Below are 18,357 nucleotides of genomic sequence, written 5' to 3'. Positions count from 1 at the left end.
TGGCAACTTGATTAGACTGAGAAAGCCTAGCCAACAAACTTCTGGGTGTGTCTGTGAGAGTGTTTCTAGAGAGGATTAGGCCTCGCGCACTCTGCAGATGGTGTAGAGCTCTGAAAGGTGGGGGCGGAGCTAGAGGAAGCGTCTGTGGCTCCTGGAACGGTTCTCTGTCCATTGGAGTGAATCACCTCTCCCGCCATACCCAGCCCTCCTGCCTCACTGTCAGCTCCAGATGGAAGTCTCGAGGCCACGGACCGATGCCTCTGAAATTGTGAGCATAAGTAAACCTTTCTTCTCTTTGCTTTCCTCGGGTGTCTGGTCATAGCAACATAAAGGTAACCGCACCTAGTTTTCTTTCCCCAGTGGCTCTTTCTTTGGCCTCTGCCCCTGTTGGTTTGTTTTTCTGTAGCCATTTTTTGGGTGGTGGAACTGACTTCCTGCTGGAGACAGAACCCAGAGCTGCACACATCCCTGGGAAACACTCTGCCCGGAGCTATGCCTGAACTCCTTACACCTCCAGGCTGATCTTGTTAATGATCTTTGCTGGTTCTCTGACATGTTGTTGTTGTTTGTTGTTTGTCTTTGTCTTCCGTACTTCCCTCGATCTGCCCTGACCCTTTCTGTTTTCCCACTCTTGTGGCAGTGTTTTTATATAGCTCCGGAATGTGCCCATTCTTTCCTCTTAGGATCTATTTATTCGAAACATGGTCTCGCAGTCGAGTGTGGTGGCGCACACCTGTAATCCCAGCACTTGGGGAGGTAGAGGTAGGTGAGGCCAGGACAGCCAAGTCTACACAGAGAACCCCTGTCTCAAACAAACAAACAAACAAAACAACACGTGGTCTCACTACGTAGCCTGGCTGGCCTGGAACTTGCTATATAGGTCGGCCTTCAACTGTGCCGCCTGAGGTCAGGCATTAAAGGCCTGTGCACTGCCTGGCTCTGTTGCTGTTCTGATGTGGCCTTTCTGAGTATCTCCCTGTTTCTCTGTGTCTGTCTGTCTGTCTTTGGTGCTGGGCATTTGAACCCAGACCCCCATGCTCTGTCAGCGAGATAATCTCCGGCCGCTTCTACCAGAACCCCATGTTCTGCCAGTGAGGTAATCCCTAACCCCTTTCTTTACGAAGAGAGGGTGGTGCGGAATGAACGGGGCCAGGTCACCTGACTTTGGGTCCCGCTTTGCTGTGTACTAGGCTGTGATCTGGAACTGCTTTGTGTTTGGACTTCTTCACTGTGAACTGTGACTGATAACATCATAGACTCAATAAGCAGAACGAATAAATTAACTCGGATGAAACTCGTAGAGCAGGGCTGGTCCACACTAAGTGCTATGTGAATATCAGCACTATTATTTGTCTTATTGCTGGTGATTAGAAAGAATGTAGTTGTTCTGTGTATCGAGAACTTTTGGTTTCTTTAAAAACACAGAAGTGCTATGTGGCTGTGTTTTTGTTTTAATCCCCAGGTGTGGGATATGGGGCTGCTTCCGATGGCCCACAGCAGCTGACTGTGGTTTGCTTCATGCTCTGGCAGGGGCATGCTTTTGCCAGCTGTAGATAGTTCATGTTTGGAATTCCGGGGACTCTGCAGAGGGTGTTATCAATGCCAGAGCCCCGAGATGTGGGGTGGCTGCTGCTCCCCCTACTGCTGCTCTTGGGTGCTCTTTGTTGCTGGTTGCTGGTTGGAGATATCCTGACGGTAAAGATCAAAATTTCCCCAAGGAACTCAACGCAGGATGAAGCCTAACAACATTGACGCCCCTTTCCTCCCACATCTTCTTTCTCTCCTATCTGGTGTTGGAAAGTTGGAAGGGACAAGGGTGGTGTAGGGAGGTAGGGAAAAGAACCCAATAAAGTAACCCCCCAAAAAATCCAGGTACAGTTCTGAGTAGAGTAATTTCATACATTTCATATATATTAACTGTTTAAATCTGTTCAGTCAAGCGGTAAATTCTGAATGGCTTGGGTGTGTTCAGCAAAAAGCTTTTTTTTTTTTTTTTAAGAACTGATAAGTTTCTCAAGAACCAGTTTTGGAAGCTGGCTAATAAATTGTATGTGATAATTTGCGATTAGCTTGCTTCAAAAGTCTTCACAGTGGACACCCTACAAGTGCCTTGTGGCTTCGGATGGTGACAGTCCTGTTCTGTAGCTGACACCCCAGCGCCAGCGGCACTGACACTTCCATTCTAGATGTTGCAGGTTCAGTTTCAGAAATAATCAGTTATAGAGTGTTCTAGAAATGGTTTGGGGTGCAGTTTCTTTCAGGCAGTTCAGACTTCTGTGTAACTTTTCTTCCTATGGCTCATTAAAGCAATCCAGTTTTCTGCGGAATGAATGACTCTTTTAAAGCATGCTGTAATCTACTGTGTCATCAGGTAGTTCATAGATAAGCTTTTAACACGTACCAGGGTACGATGGTAAACAAAACAGCAATTTCCCATCTGAGTGAGCCCGAGTGTAAGTGCTAGATTATTACACTTACCAACTGTAAGTGCGCTGTGAACAAGAACGGGCCGCACAGGTGTGTGGGAGCATCTGAAAGAAACCTTAGCCTAAGGTATGAGACAGGTAACACTTCCCTGTGGAACGAATCCAACTTTAAGATGAAAATGAAGGGTGCGTAGCACCTGGCTAGAAGGAAGGGAGTCTGATCAAACAGTTTCCAGCCATGGCTGGAGTTTGGTTCCCAGCATCTGCATCAGGGTGTCGACAGCCACCTCTAAACCCCAGCTCTAAGGGACTCAGTCACCTCTTCTGGCTTGCACTGGCCTACACATGTGGCATACTCAACAGAAATAATAAATATGTGTATATAAATAAAAATATATAAGTAAATAAATAAAATGAATAGACCTCACCAGAGGCCAGCCTGGGATATACGGCGACACTGTCTCACAGCAAGTGGATGGCAAAGGCTTCACTTTGACCTCGGATGGGAAGGGTGAGCTCTAAATACAGACAGAGGTTTGCTGGCCGGAGAAGGAGGCTCGTGGTGAGGGTGCGGGGAGATGGGATGGGAAGAGAGTGGGAGAGCCTGGCTCAGTGCTTGGGGAGGTAAGCTAAGGATGGTGGGAAGTTGATGCCTGGCAGGAGTCGTATCACATTGGCTGCTGTGTATGTGAGTTGGAGGGTGGGGACAGAGGCTACAGGTTCCTATGAGGCTGTCACAGAACTGAAGATTACTAGGTGGGAATGGGGTGGTGGTGGGGGGGACAGGGAACGGGACAATACAGTCTCCTGCATGGCATGGGTGGAGGCTTCCAGGTATAGCCAGAAGGTAAAATTCCTAAGGCTTGTTTGACATGTGTTGGGAGTGTCGAACATTGTTTCCAGGCTTTCTGAGGAGTTCCTGTTGTGTGTGCTTTTCCAGAAGTGGGCAAGTATCTGTTCATCCCTGAGAAGGCGCTGACCTCAGACCAAAGTCCACCAGAGTCCAATATGGTGAACCAAGGAGTTTCTTAGGCCTACCTACAGAGTATGAGTCAGGGGTTACTCACAGGAGTATTGGTCACCGAGAAACATCCACGCCACCAAAAAGTCCCGCCCTAGGAGGGAACACCAAACCTCCTCGTGGCTGCATAAATGAGTCCCCCACCCCAGTAAACCTTCCACTTAATAAGCACTTTATTGTCACCACCAACGGGTCAAAAGACCGCAGCTGCGGACTCACGCAGCTGACAGGACCGTTTAGGAGGGGGAGCCTAGAGTCTCAGGTTAGGGTGCACTGATCCTCCTGACTGACCTTGAGGTTGTCTGTAGGCGTCTCAGCTGCCCTGATGAAGACGGTTGGCCCTGTTCTACATCGGGGCAGTGGCCCCCTCCCCTGAGGGAGAGGGGGCTTGAAAGCAAAGTCAGAGGAATCTGTGAAACCACTGACAGTCAAGAGCAGTTTGAGAGAGCCGACATATTGATGGTAAATTAAAGCATCTCCTTGGGGTGATAGTTCTTTTCTCCCCTCCTTTTCCGAATACTTCAGTTAAGCAAACCATACATAGGCTTTAGGGGGGCAGAGCAAGGTAGGTGAGGAGTCAGGGAGAAGCCCACAGAGGGCTCAAGGGGGCACAGAGTGGAAAGGTGAATATATTGAAGCCAGTGGTGGGAGGGTTTCTAAATGATTGACATCCGTAAAGGGAAAAGCTGGGAGTAGTCATTTGGTTTGGGTTAGAATTGGAAGTATTAGGGCGAACGGATTGCTTTCCGTATAGAAAGACGGGAAGGCCAGTGCAGCTGCAGGTAGCACGTGAGCACACTGGTGTGCGTGCCCACATGCACTGCCCTGCTCATCCCCTGAAAGGAGGACGGCAGTGAGGACACAAGATGTCTAGATGTTGGGTTTCTGGTTGTGTGGTGCTAGGAGTGGAACCCCGGGGCCCCGCACATGCTAAGGAGGCGCTGTTTCTTCCTGTGTAGGCCACGCACCCTGCCCTCGAACTCCCTGTTGAATAAAGGGGTAAGTCTGTTAGACTGACTCAAGCTGGGGCTGCCGTGTGTCTGCCAGAGCCTAAGGTTGTGGTTGCTGCCTGGCTGCACTGATTGAGGCGACACTACTGCCATCGCTTCCGCCCTCTCAAAGGAAAGCTTGCTGAGGGTTGTTGCATCTTGTAGGCAGCTCTTTAGCTCTTAGAGGGAAGTTAAGATGCAGAGTCCACTGTGCCGCCAGAAGCTCACGTCTCTGGGGCCCAAGAGGTGACTCAGTAAAGTACTGCTCTGCAGGCACAAGGACCCGACATGACCCTGTCACCCACATGAGAGGCTGGTGTTGGGCCTTGTGCTTTAATCCCAGCTCTGGGATCTGCTAGCCAGACCAGACTAGCTGATTGGGTGAGCTCTGGGATCTGCTAGCCAGACTAGACTACCTGATTGGGTGAGCTCCCAGTTCAGTGAGAGACTCTGTTTCATAAAACAAGATGGCTTCCGGGGAAGGACATGAAAAAAATAAAGACCTACAAAGTCACTGCTTTCTCTTCACTTTGAAAGCTTTGTATATTGCCTTTTTATAAAGACTGAAAATAAATATGTGAATAGATTGCACAATATGCCCCTCCAAACCTTAATTTCTAAAGATGTATTCGTGTGTGCGTGTGTGTGCGCGTGCGTGCATGTGTGCGTGTGTGCCTGTGTGGGTTTGTATGCACCACGTGCATGCAGGAGGGAGTTCAGAAGACAACGTTGGCTCCCCTGAGACTGGGGTCACAGGCGATTGTGAGCTGCCATCTTGGTCCTGGGAGCCTAACCCAGGTCCTCTGTAAGAGCAGCAAGTGCTCTTAACCACTGAGCCATCTCCACCCCCAAATCCTCCTAAGTTTTAAATTACAACTACCTCGCTTGTTGTTGCTGGCATGAGGCTGTACAAACGTGCACTCCTCTTGGTCTAGGTGATTTCTGCGGATCCTTCCTTCCGCTGTGTGCCATGGCTGGCCTTTGTGAACGGTGCTATCACACTTCCTGGTCCTCTGGCTTCCATTTGGGATCCGTTGGCAAGAGGCAGCTCCAAGAGTGAGTGAGAGAGATTAGGATGTTCTTTATCACCCCACAGCCGCTGGCCACGGTCCTAGTTAAAGCTACACCCAGGTCTCGCTGCTTCTATCCAGCCCCGTTTCTCCTGCCAGCTCTGTCACAGCTTTCTCCTCTCACACTCTCAGGAGAGAAGCAGCAGCCTCCTGCCCTTGCTAGTCTCCCAACAGCTCTTTAAAAACCCTACCCACACAGCTTACAGAATCCTGCCATCACACCTCCTCTGGGATCCCTTCTGCATGTTCAGTGTACTTCCTGTCAAGGCCCAGAAGACGTGCTGCAGAGAATCTTAGATCTGTGGTTTCCTTGCTAATTGGGCGTCTGAACTGTTGTTAATTTTATCTTTTTTTTTTTTTTTTTTTTTTTTGCTTTGCTTTTCAAAACAGGGTTTCTCTGTGTAGCCTTGGCTGTCCTAGATTCGCTTTGTAGACCAGGCTGGCTTTGAGCTCACAGCAATCCACCTGCCTCTGCCTCCAGAGTGCTGGGATTAAAGCTGTGTGCCACCATGCCCGGTGTTAATTTTATCTTTAAAGTCTGTGTTGCTAATAGGCATTCCTGCACAGGGCCATTTTTTTTTTAAATCTGTACCTGCTGTGGCATTCATCAGGTACAACTTTGAAAAGTCTGGGTCTTCTACCATATGGATCTCTGGATTGAACTCTGGTCGGCAGGCTTGGCAGCAAGCACCTCCACCTGCAGAGCCGTCACACTGATCCCCTGTACTATTCGTTGCAGGGCAGAGTTAAGGTGTAGGAACATTGTAAATTTGAACTCTGGAGGCAATACTATGGCCCATTGTGCTCACTGAATCACAGTTGTAATTCAGAAGTGTATAAGGGAAAAACAAATGCCTCCCAAGAATGCACGTGTTACACCCCATCCTGTTCTCTAGGGGCAGCCAGTATGACAATTATGGTGCCATTGCACCGTATATGCTTAGCATTGAATAAACATGCATATGTGTACGTAGATAAACTCATGCCTATACGTCTGTGTATCTGTCTGAGGGGGCTCATTTTTAGAATCCACAGCTCCATTATGTTTTTTTTTTTTTGGTCCTATGTCAGTATTCCTGTCTCTGAATAATTACAGCTTGGAGTTAGTTTTGATATGAGAGAAGGTAAATTTTCATCTGACATACATTTGGTCTTCACCTCTGTCTCCTGACAATATAACTCCTAAAAGCTCTAGAATATCTGAGGTGATCGCTTGGTGTGTACTAATGGCTTGCTTGACAGCTAGCAGCTTGACTGACAGCTAGTAACTTGACTGACAGCTAGCAGCTTGATTGACAGACAGCAGCTTGACTGACAGAAGCAGCTTGATTGACAGCCAGCAGCTTGACTGACAGACAGCAGCTTGACTGACAGCTAGCAGCTGCTCTGTGGCTGCAGGATGGGAGAGTTGGTTGTCTTAGTTACTTTTTCTGTTGTTGTGATTAAAAACACCATGACCAAGGCAGCTAACTTTTTAGAAGCATTTAATTTAAGGCTTACGGTTTCAGAGGGTTAGAGTCCAGTGACATCATAGCAGGAAGCATGACATCAGGTAGGCAGGTGTGGCTCTGGAGCAGTAACTGAGAGTTTACACCTTGACACACAACCAGGAGGTAGAGAGTGGGACACTGGGAATGGCTTGAGTCTTTTGAAATATTAAAGCTCACTCTGAAGGAAGACCCCAGACCCAAATAGTATGTAAAAACAAAGAACGTTTATTCTGCAGACACAGCTTGCATGCAGGAGTCAGCCATCCATACAAAATGGTGGCAACCCTGAAGGGGAGCTGGCAGGCTCTTTTTTTGTTTTGTTTGTTTTTTGTTTGGGTTTTGCTTGTTTGTTTGTTTTTCGAGATAGGGTTTCTCTGTGTAGCCTTGGCTGTCATGGACTCGCTTTGTAGACCATGCTGTTTTTTTTTTTTTAATTTATTTATTTATTACTTAAACAATGTCCTGTCTGCATGTATACCAGCATGCCAAAAGAGGGCACCAGTTCTCATTACAGATGGTTGTCAACCACCATGTGGCTGCTGGGAATTGAACTCAGGACCTTTGGAAGAACAACCAGTGCTCTTAACCTCTAAGCCATCTCTCCAGCCCTGGCAGGCTCTTTTAAAGGCGTCTAGGGGAAGCCTGTCTGTGGCTACATGACTCTAACTGGGATTGGCCAGTGTTTGTGGATGCTACTAAGTAACTCTAGCAATAGGCCTTTTAACAATGTAGCAATGTCTGATCCTCTCAGCCCCTAGTGACACACCTCCTCCATCAGGGCCACACCTAATACTTCCCAAACTGTCTGGCTGTCTTTCTTCCTTCCTTTGATTTTTTTGAGACAAAGTTTCTCCTTGTAGCCTAGGCTGTCCTGGACTCATTTTGTAGAATAGGCTGGCCTCGAACTCACAGCTATCTGGCTGCCTCTGCCTTCCTGAGTGCTGGGATTAAAGGTTCATGACACCACGCATGGCTGAAGCAAACAGTTTTACCAACTGGGGACCATATATTCAAACATAGCCTATGGGGACCATTCTTACTCAAACCACACTTTTCCGGAAGAGACTGGGGTGGGTGTGAAGGATTGGGATCTAATATTTTTTAAAAAATATTTTATTTAATTTTAATTTATGTGCGTTGGTTGGGGGGCTAGATCTTGGAGTTACAGACACTTGTCAACTGACATGTGGGTGCTGCGAATTGAACCTATGTCCTTTGGAAGAGCAGGCAGTGCTTTTAACCACTGAGCCATCGCTCCAGCCCCAGGGTTGGGATCTTTAGTCCCACTCTCTATCCTTTTTAGAGAGAGTAAGTTGTTTACAAGTGGCCATTGTGTAATCATTGGCCCACTTGGCAAGGTCTCAAAATCCAAAAGGATGGAGTCAAACAGGTGAAGATCATGGGGTGCCAGCTACAGAGGCCATGGAAGCCCCTTGTCCCCTTTCCTCTGTGTTAGCTGACATGTCTCTTCATCTGCACCCTTTGTAATGTCTTACTTGAAACTGCTAAATTAAGTGTTTCTTTGGGATTCATGAGCTAGTCCATCAAATTAGTGGAACCTAGGGAGCGGTCTAGAGAACACTGACTGTAGCCCTTGGGTCAGCAGTACTGGCCGTTTGGCTGGGGCTAATGCATGGGGCGTTGGTGAGGCTGAGAGAGGCAGGGGAGCCGGAAAGATAGCAGGGGCCCTACCCTATAGAGTAGAACTTAGAATGGAGCGACAGGCCCGTTAGCACGGTGGTCCCTGAACATGCCTGTACTGTGATTGCTTGAGTCAACGAGTGTGTTACCTGACTTGGCAAGGGATCTTTCTTTCTTTCTTTCTTTCTTTCTTTCTTTCTTTCTTTCTTCCTTTCTTCCTTTCTTTCTTTCTTTTTTTCTTTCTTTCGATCTTGGCTTATTGAGACAGGGTTTCTCTGTGTAATAGCTCTGGCTGTTCCGAAGCTGTCTTTGTAGACCAGGCTGACCTTGAACTCACAGAGATCCACCTGCCTCAGCCTCCCAAGTGCTGGGATTAAAGGTGTGTATCACCACGCCAGGCTGCAAGGGCTCTTTCTAGATATAATAAAGATTTTGACCCTTTAAAGAAGGCAGTTAGGCTGGATTATGTAGTTGGGCCCAGTATAATCCCAGGAGCCCCCCAAAAGTGAAGGAATCTCTCCAACTGAAAAGTGGAAGTGAGAGCCGGGCGTGGTGGCGCACGCCTTTAATCCCAGCACTCAGGAGGCAGAGGCAGGCGGATCGATGTGAGTTCGAGGCCAGCCTGATCTACAAAGCGAGTCCAGGACAGCCAAGGCTACACAGAGAAACCCTGTCTCGAAAACACCCCCCCCCCAAAAAAAAAAAAAAAGAAAAGTGGAAGTGAGTTGCTATAGAAGGGCAAACTGGAGAGTGAGAGAGGCTTAGTCTCAAGGACCGGTGGGGGCCATGTAGAAAGTTAGAGAAAGACTACAGGGGCAAAGACTGGTCCTTCCTACAAGGGACCTGGCTGCCAGGATGAGATTCTGGCAGCAGCTGGGGTGAGCACGGACACGGGTTCTTTTCTGGAACCGCACTGGTTTGGACTTGTGTGACTGTACACTAAGGGCCAGGCTGAGCCGCTCAGTGGCAGGTGCTGGCCTCCAGAGCGCTGAGCTAGTAAATGTGTTTTACTATTAACTGTTAGTCTGCCCCTACTGTGTTTGTGATTTAGCGGCAGAAGAAAACGGATCTAAAGGGGTTTGGGCAGGGAAATCAACATTTTTAGAGTTTGTATTAGAAATGATCATGAGCCGGGCATGGAGGCACATGCTTGAAGTCTCAGCCGGCACTTGAAGGCTGAGACAGAATGATCATAGCTTTGGGGGCCAGTCTGGGCTACAGGGGACAAGGGCTAGGTCAACCTGGGCCGCGTAGCGAGACCCTGTCCTGAACAATTTGAAAGAGCACAATAGTTCTGTGTGCAAAAATGGATGCAGAGTCTAAACTGACTGGTGGGGACTGCTGTGCTCTCAGCCTCTGGGATCAGACGCTATACCCAGGTGGATGTTAGCGGAGCAGTGGTGGAGCCGAGGGCTCTGCTCACGTCCACTGCTGCGTCACGCCTGCTTGCTGGCTGGGCAGGATCCTCCCACCTGCCGTTGGACGATGCAACGTGATGCGAAGATATAGACAAAGCTAAATTTGACCCACTCCTCATGCAGCTTCCGTTTATCTCTTTATTTTTCATTTTAAAACTTTCAAACAGGCCAGGCATGGTGGCACACGCCTGTAATCCTAGACCTAGCACTCGGGAGGCAGAGGCAGGCGGGTCTCTGTGAGGTCAAGGTCAGCCTGGTCTACAAAGTAAGTCCAGGACAGCCAAGGTTACACAGAGAAACCTTGTCTTGAAAAACCCAAACCCAACCTAAAGCAAACAGACAAACAAAAAACAAAACAAAACAAAAAAAACCCCCAAACCCCAGAGTAGGTAGTTCCTGAGGAATGACACTTGACCTAGTAACAGCGCAAGCAACTACAGTAGGGGTGGTGGGAAGGCGTATAATGTAAGATTTACTTGAGGGGTTAGCAGTGCTTGCTACTCTTACAGAGGGCTGAACTTCAGTTCCCAGCATCTGTATCAGGTGGCTCACAGTCACCCATATCTCCAGCTCTGGGGGATCCGAGGTTCTCTTTTGGGGGCGCCTACACTTACACATGCACATACCCCACCGTACACCAAGTATACACCCACTTTAAAAAGGGCTAGAGAGATGGCTCAGTAGTTAAGAACGTGCACTACTTTTCTAGAGGATCCAGATTGCGTTCCCAGCACCCACGTGGGGCAGCCCACAGCTGCCTTTAACCCCAGCTACAGGGCATCTGATGCCCTCCTCCGGCCTCTGCCGGCACCAAGCACACACACGGTGCACACATACAGACAGAACTCCATATGAAATGAAAAGAAACTTCTACAAAGATTATTTAAGAGCTTATAATTGCCAAAAATTGGCTGTTGACAGGCATGAGGTCAGGGATGACTAAGTGCTGAGCTATCCGGAGTCATTCCCTTGAGACAGGTGCCTCGAGTGACTCAGTGACTGCCCCTCATTTGGAAACCGTCTCTATAGTTTTTTTTTTTCACGTATAAAGATGATTGCTTTATATCTTAACGGCTTTTCCATTTTCCTTTTTAGGTCATGTAGGACATTGTAAATCATGTGAAGATGGGACTCTTGGTATTTGTGCGCAATCTGCTGCTAGCCCTCTGCCTCTTCCTGGTCCTGGGATTTTTGTATTATTCTGCCTGGAAGCTTCACTTACTCCAATGGGAAGACTCCAGTAAGTATGGCCGCTGTGGCTCACCCCAAGCCTTTCCCACGTAGCTGCAGTGCCTGTGGGGCGTAAGGCGTTGTAGTTGCTGCGTGCTGAGAACTCTGATGCTTTCTCCCCACTTCAATCCGCATGCTGTGGCAAATCTCAGCTTCCTTCGTGTGCCCGGTGAGCCTGTGCTGTTCTTCAGTTCACACCTGGGGCTGTACCTGCAGTTTCTAGCTCCTGAAGGAATTGTCTTTTCTAATTAGTGCAGTGTCGTGTCTCTCCCCCCCCCCCCCCCCCCCCCCGTGCTTCTCAGTCACGTCCTCGGGGTTGTTATTGAAGTTGGTTTTTCTGCTCTTAGAGCATCCTTCTTCACTTTGTCCTTGAAGTTTCACTTTGGTGTGCCTTTATTTTCCCTTGAGGAAGTTTTGTCTCCTTCATCTGTGCAGCCCTTTGGTATTGAACTGATACCTGACCTGGCAACTCCCGACCCCTTCCCTCCAGGTGAGCCTCTGGCCTCAGGTGTGGCATAGCGGCTCACGCACAGCCCAACGGCTCTGGTTTCTGTTCCCTGATGTCCTGGAGTTACAGGTGTGCAGTTGAGGTGATGACTTCACTTGTCACCCGTCATTGTCTGTTCTGAGCCACAGCTTGAAGTGTCATACAGGGCACCCCGCATGCCTCTTCTTTGGCTGTTTTGTTTAGTCTTGGTTTAGAAAACATTATGTTGTCCGGTCTGATTCCCACTGATGTGTGTTCTCAAAACCAGTCTTACTTTTATGGGCAGCTCTTGGGCATCAGTGTAGAACTAGAGAGTACGGTCAGCCTCTGGGCTGAGGTTAAGATGGGGTGGAAGAGGCAGCTGGCAGCTGGCTTGCCCCTGTCCTGAGACTCCCCCCCCCAACCCGGCAGCTGTTGTCGGGAGGTGGAGCAGGTGTTTCTCACGTGGCCCAAACTACGAGGGTAATTTTAAGGCAAGATTTAAAATACTGTGTAAAATCTTTATTGCTTTGATTAGAATGTTTGTGCCTCTTTTTTAAAAAATTTAATTTAATTTTTGTTTGTTTGTTTGTTTTTGCCTCTTAAATGGGATGGGGCTGGGGTTCACTTGGTAGGAAGGATGCTTACCTAGTATGTCAAGAACCAATACCGTCCTGGGCTACATGAGATTTTTAAAAAAATAAAATAAAGCTTAGCTTATAATTATCACTACTTAGTGTTTCAAGAAGTTATTCAAATTTGTCTGTCCTGACTTATTAGCATTAAGGTTGAGTGCTTCAAGGTAAGGGCCATTTGTATCAGTGTAGAATCCCAAATGGTCATATGTCAGTGTGTGCAAAGGACAGAGGCCCCCCCACCCCACCCCCGTCGAAGTCATAACTAAGGACCAAATAATGTTTTCCTAGAGAAGTCAAAAGGAATACCTATAAAGCCACGCACTCAGGCAGATAATATATATGTTTTATTTCATCTAATTTAATTCTTAATTCTAGTCCGTGAAGGTGCCATTCCTCTTCATTTTCCAGTTGGGACAAACCACAGCTTTTAATTAATGTGCCAGGGTCACACACGGTGCAGCTGGAATTGGCTTCTGATTTGCCATCGTTAAGACCCATGTCATATGGACAACTATTACAAACAGAGGAGAGAGTTTAATTCTATTGTACTTGATAAGAAGAGAAAAGGTTCTCAGAGACGAAGTAAAAAACAAAAGAGGGAGTAAGAGGAAGGGAGCGAGAGGGAGGGAAACCTCTAAGAGACAGAGGCAGCTGGATTTCTGTGAGTTCGGGGCCAACCTGAGCTACGTAGTGATCCAGGTCATCCAGTTCCCGACTCAGAAAAACGAAAAGTAAAATAACGTAAACAAATCTTTCGGGTTTTTTTGTTTTGTTTTGTTTTTTTGAGACATGGTTTCTCTGTGTAGCCTTGAATGTCCTGGACTGTTGACGAGGCTGGCCTTTAACACAAAGCAATTAGCCTGTCTCGGCCACCTGAGTGCTTGGACTACAGGCGTGTGCCACCTCGCCCGGCTCATAAACAAATCTTTTAAAAATTTTATTAGAGACAAAAAAAAAATTAGTATAGAAAGTAGGTGTTGTGGCACACACACCCAACACCTGAGGAGCTGAAGCAGCCTAGGCTCCATGCCAAGACACTGTTTCAGAAGCAGACAAGTGGAGCCTGGTGGTCCAGGTCTTTAATCTCAGCTACTCGGGAGGCTGACACAAACACATCAAAGGCTCAGGATCTGCCTGGGCTGATTAGTGAGTTCAAGGCTAGGCTGGGCACCTTACTGTGATCTTGTCTGAAAAGTGAGTTCAAGGCTAGGCTGGGCACCTTACTGTGATCTTGTCTGAAAGTTGGAAACAAAACAAAACATAAAAGGAACTTAGAACATGGCTCCGTCTGTCCTAACATGGAGCCCTGGGGCCAGCCCCCAGCACTTAGCCTCGGGCTAAGACGTTCTGCTCCTATGACGAGAGAGTAACTGGTGTCAGACTTAGCTTCACCTGTGTCAACCATGGGCCACAGGGTGTAGATTTCAGCCCTTGAGAAGGAAAGCCCTGAGGGAGCTCCACGGCCGCCCAGCCTCCTGGCAGTGCACCACCTCTCTGTTCAGAGGTCAGTGTGTGTGTGTGTGTGTGTGTGTGTGTGTGTGTGTGTGTGTGTGTTGAGGGTGGGGAGTGGGGGAGGTGGGGGTGGGTTGTTTCTTCTGCTAGTCAGAGCTACTAGGAGCACCATTGGGGGGTTTGAAACAGTGGGAATCTGTGGCATGGGGGTGCTCAGACGTCTGTGGGAGGATTCCAGTGAGTCCGGGCTGTCACATGCAGAGCGGAAACAGTGAGGCTTCTACGGTTCTGCCCTCGGATGACATAGAAGTGGCAGAGCAGGCGTGATGGGGGAGGCGTGCTGGGACATCAGAGTTCCCGCCCTGCAGTGGAAAGCTCTCAACACTGGGTACGCCGAGGCACTGAAAGCCCACGCCTTAGGCGTCAAGGTCTCACAGGACCCACTATGGGCCCACTCTCAGAAGGCCGACAGAGCGCCCAGAAGACAGCCTTTGAAGTTTGGGATGCCTCAAACTTAGAAAACAACATGTGTGTCAGTAACTATTCACTCCCCGAAAACTTCTGTGTGGGAGAGGACTTGTAAACAAATGTCTGTGGCAAGTTTATTAACAATAGGCAGGTACTGGAAGCACCCTCAGTTTCTGTTAGTGATGAGTGAAACACGCGGTGCTGGTAGTGCACGTGGAACACCACGTAGCAACGAAGAGGGAACAGGCTACTGTCATGTGATACAACATGGGTGAATCCCATAGCCATGCGCTGAGTGAAAGAAGCTAGGCAGAAAAGAGTATAAATCATGTGATTCCATTTAGATTAAGTTCTAGAAAGGGTTAAACTAGTCCTTGGCTGTAGAGATTACATACATTAGTGGTTGATATACGCAGAGGATTGTGGGAACTTGAAGGAATTTTTCTGGGGAGATGAAATGCCGTCATGCCCACAAAAGTATGCATATTTGCTAGAAATCGGAAGGTCTGTCTACTTAAGTGTAAATTTTATTTCTATGCATTTTTAAAAAAATAAAAATATATTTCATTAAAATCTTTATTTTAAAATAGAAAGTTAGGGCCAACAAGATGGCTCAGTGAGTGAAGGTGCTTTCTGCAAAGCCTGGTGACCTGAGGTTGATCTCCAGCCACCTCTGAGGTAGAAGGCGAGGACAGAATCCTACAGGTTGTCCTCTGACTTTCGTGTGTGTACCGTGGCATGCCTGTGCATGCACACGCGTACACACAAAATAAATAAATTAATTCATTAAAAAATGATTTATTAATATTATTATTTTCTACATATGAGCATTTTTCTGCATGTACTTAAGTGCCCCATGTGTGTGCCTGGTGTTCAGAGAGGTCGAAAGAGGGAATCACATCCCTTAGGACTGCAGTTAAAGATGGTTATGTGCCACCACGTGAGTGCTGGGAATCAAACTTGGCTCCTCTACAAGAGAAACAAGTGCTCTTACTTGCTAAGCCAATCTCTAGACCTTAATTTTTTTTTTAACTGAAAAAAAAAAGCATTAAAGTCTGCTGTGACACCCCAACACAGGAAGCTGTCGGAGGAGTGTGTGCACAGAATTTCGGTCACGAGGGACAGGAGTGCTCAGATCTAAGGGCAAAGATGGGCTGTCCTACTTTGTTTTCAGATAGTTGCATAATTCAGTCAGACAAATTCAAGTCAAATCCTTCTCATATCTCACACAAAACTCAATTCCATATCAAGTTTATAAAGAGTATAATATTAAGGTTGAAAAGTATATTGACATGACATCAAGCTCAGGAATCATAAAAGAGGAGAGTGCAAAGTGTTATATATTGTCTAGAAAATTTTTACATGAAGGAAATTGTAAAGTTTTAAGCAAAGATAAATAACAAATAACATTTTTATTATATATGACAGAGTTTTTGTTTTTGTTTTTACAAATCCACTTTTCTTTATTTACTTTTCATTCATTTAAATTCAGGAGGGAACAGCATGGATTCATTGTCCAGTGGCCTTTGTTGGAAGGCTGCTGTGGGTGTTGTTTTTAATCAAAAACTCAAATGTTTGATTTTTACCAGTAAAGGCAGACACTGGAGTGAAAGCCTGTCAGCTCAGAGAGGCAGAAAAAGCGCCCAGCTGACCTTTCTACTCCTCAGAAATCCCAGAAGGAAAAACCCCTTCTCCTCTGTGATGTCTTAAAAATCCTCAAACTGAAGGTCCCTCCTTCCTACTTCCTGTGTGTTTATCTGTCCGTCATTCTTCCTCTCACTTTCTATGGTTTTTCTTTTTCCCCTCCGCCTCTTGTCCTATGGCTGACTTTAGTTAATTCTGTTTACAGAAAGCTCTTGGATTAAAGGGGTGTGCTAGGGCTGAGCCACACCACAACTAGAAACAGGTTTTTTTCCAGTATACAATCTTGGGGTTCACTGTGTGATCAAATTTGGGGGGTTTGACAAGAACTGTGCCACTGTTCTCATGGTCCCGGGTTACCTTTCCCCAGATCACTCTGGCTTGGTCTGGCTTGTCTCCAGGGGTCAGTGTGTTGTTTTTGCTTTACACACATAAGCACATCTCTTGTCTGAGTAGAGCTCAGTTTCATCGGGCATAAACGCCTTCAGTTTTAAGAAGAGCTATGAGCCAGATGTGACGGTGCACACCTTTAATCCCAGCACTGGGGAGGCAGAGGCAGGTGATCACTGTGAGTTTGAGGCTAGCCTAGTCTACAAAGTGAGTCCAAATCAGCCAAATCTACACAGAGAAACCCTGTCTCAAAAAACCAAAATAAATAAATAAATAAATAAATAAATAAATGTGTGCTCTTTGGTGCTGGAGACCTTGCTTACGGCCAGCAAAAGTGGCCTTGAACCACAGCCTCCCAGGCCTGTTTCCAGCAGAACCCAGTAATATGTCCCCAAAGTTCAGCAGTCATAGTAGAGGTTTTATTTTGTTTTTTTAAATATAGTTTTAAATTGTTTGTTCGTGTTTATTTTCTTACTTGTTGAGTTGTAGCCTCACCACATTTCCTGAGTTATTCACAGCTTTTTGGCCTAAGTAATTCTCCCATCTGTCTGTCTGTCTGTCTGTCTGTCTGTCTATATCTATTTGTTTTTGAGTCAGGGTCTCACTACATAGTCCTGAGGCCAGGAACTTGCTGTATGAGTAGCCTGGGCTTTAACCTGTATAAATAGGCCTGCCTTTGTCCCTCAAGTACTGGGATTAAAGGTGTGTGCCCACACTTTTTCTCTCTTGTAGCTGCTCCCAAATAATTCACCCCTTTACGTTACCTTGGGTGGTTGCGATGTGAGTGCACAGGAGGGGATGCACAGGATGTGGCAGGATGTGCCCAGGGTTCTGTAGGGAGGCGGTGCATCACCTTTGGAGTTTGGTCTTGGGAAGGAGTCCTGTGACTGTTTTACTGTGATGCTAATGATGTCTCCACAGGAGGGACACACTAGAGCCATTGAAGTAGGTGAGGTGAGCGCACTTACTGAGAGGGCGCGTGCTAATAAAGATGTCTATACGCGCTCACACACTGGAATGCATGCGGATGCACACCTGTGTGCACAAGGGCAGTCCTTTGCGAGGAATGCAAAACCCAGAGCAGGAAGGATGCATAGGCAGGGTGGTCCTTGCATTCTGCTGGTCAGGGATTTGGGGTAAACACATGTGTTTATATTGCTGTTCTCTCCTGGCTCTTAGGATCGACAGCCCTGTGAAAAACATTTAAAAAGAAAGACAAAAACGCGTGTATAAGTGTGTGTGTGCCTGAGTGCGTGTCTGTACCTGATGTGCATGCATCAGTTACACACAGTCACGAGCTACTGTGGTGCTTTAGATAGGAATGCCCCCCACTCCCTGAGCCCCCCCAGCACCCCCCCATAGGCTCAGAGATTTGAATGCTTAGTTACCAGGGAGTGGCACTGTTAGGAGGTGTGTCCTGTTTGTCCTCCAACAAGGAGGCAGCCACTTGCAAGGAGGACAGGTGTGTTACTGGGGCCGGGGCTTTGGGGTTTCAGATGCTCAAGCCATGCCTTTTCCTGCTGCCTGCTGATCCAGATGTAGAGCTCTCAGCGATCTCTCCAGCACCATGTCTGCCCTCATGCTGCCGGGCTTCCTACCATGACGATAATGAACTTCACCTCTGAACTGTAAGCCAGTCCCAGTGAAATGTTTTTCTTTATAAGAGTTGCCGAGGTCGGTTGTGGCGTCTGTTCACAGCAATAGAACATTGACTAAAGACAGCCCGTGGGTGCTGGGAGCTGAACTCGGGGCCTCTGGAAGAGCAGCCAGTGCTCCTAAGCGAAGGACCGTCTCTCCAGCACCTACTGAAATATCCTGAAGATTCATGTTCTTGGAGCATAGCTCATGCAGCTTACGTTTTTGTGAGAAAAGGGTCGTATGTAGCCCAGGGTAGCCTCGGATTTGCTTTGTAGCTGAGAATGATCTTAAGTTCCTTGTTTTCGGCCTCCGTCTCCCTAGTTCAGAGATTGCCAGCGTGTGCCTCCATGCCCAGCTCGCACGCATGCTTTCGCCCCTA

General features: G+C 47.4%; 1 protein-coding gene across 6 annotated transcripts in view; it reads left to right on the top strand.

Annotated features, from left to right (window-relative positions):
* ST3GAL3 (ST3 beta-galactoside alpha-2,3-sialyltransferase 3) overlaps positions 1-18,357 on the top strand; it is a 208,043-nt gene that overhangs the window by 15,412 nt on the left and 174,274 nt on the right. For all 6 annotated transcript variants that reach the window (XM_084785058.1, XM_084785055.1, XM_084785060.1 and 3 more), the window contains exon 2: positions 11,151-11,295. In XM_084785058.1, coding sequence (XP_084641184.1) covers positions 11,181-11,295 — 115 coding nt within the window. In that variant the 5' untranslated portion in view covers positions 11,151-11,180. The remainder of the gene's footprint in view (positions 1-11,150; positions 11,296-18,357) is intronic.

The sequence above is a fragment of the Acomys minous genome (assembly GCF_964271855.1).
Source record: "Acomys minous genome assembly, chromosome: 6".
Taxonomy (NCBI): domain Eukaryota; kingdom Metazoa; phylum Chordata; class Mammalia; order Rodentia; family Muridae; genus Acomys; species Acomys minous.
Note: the sequence above shows the minus strand (reverse complement) of the source record. Positions and strands in the feature narration are given on the sequence as shown.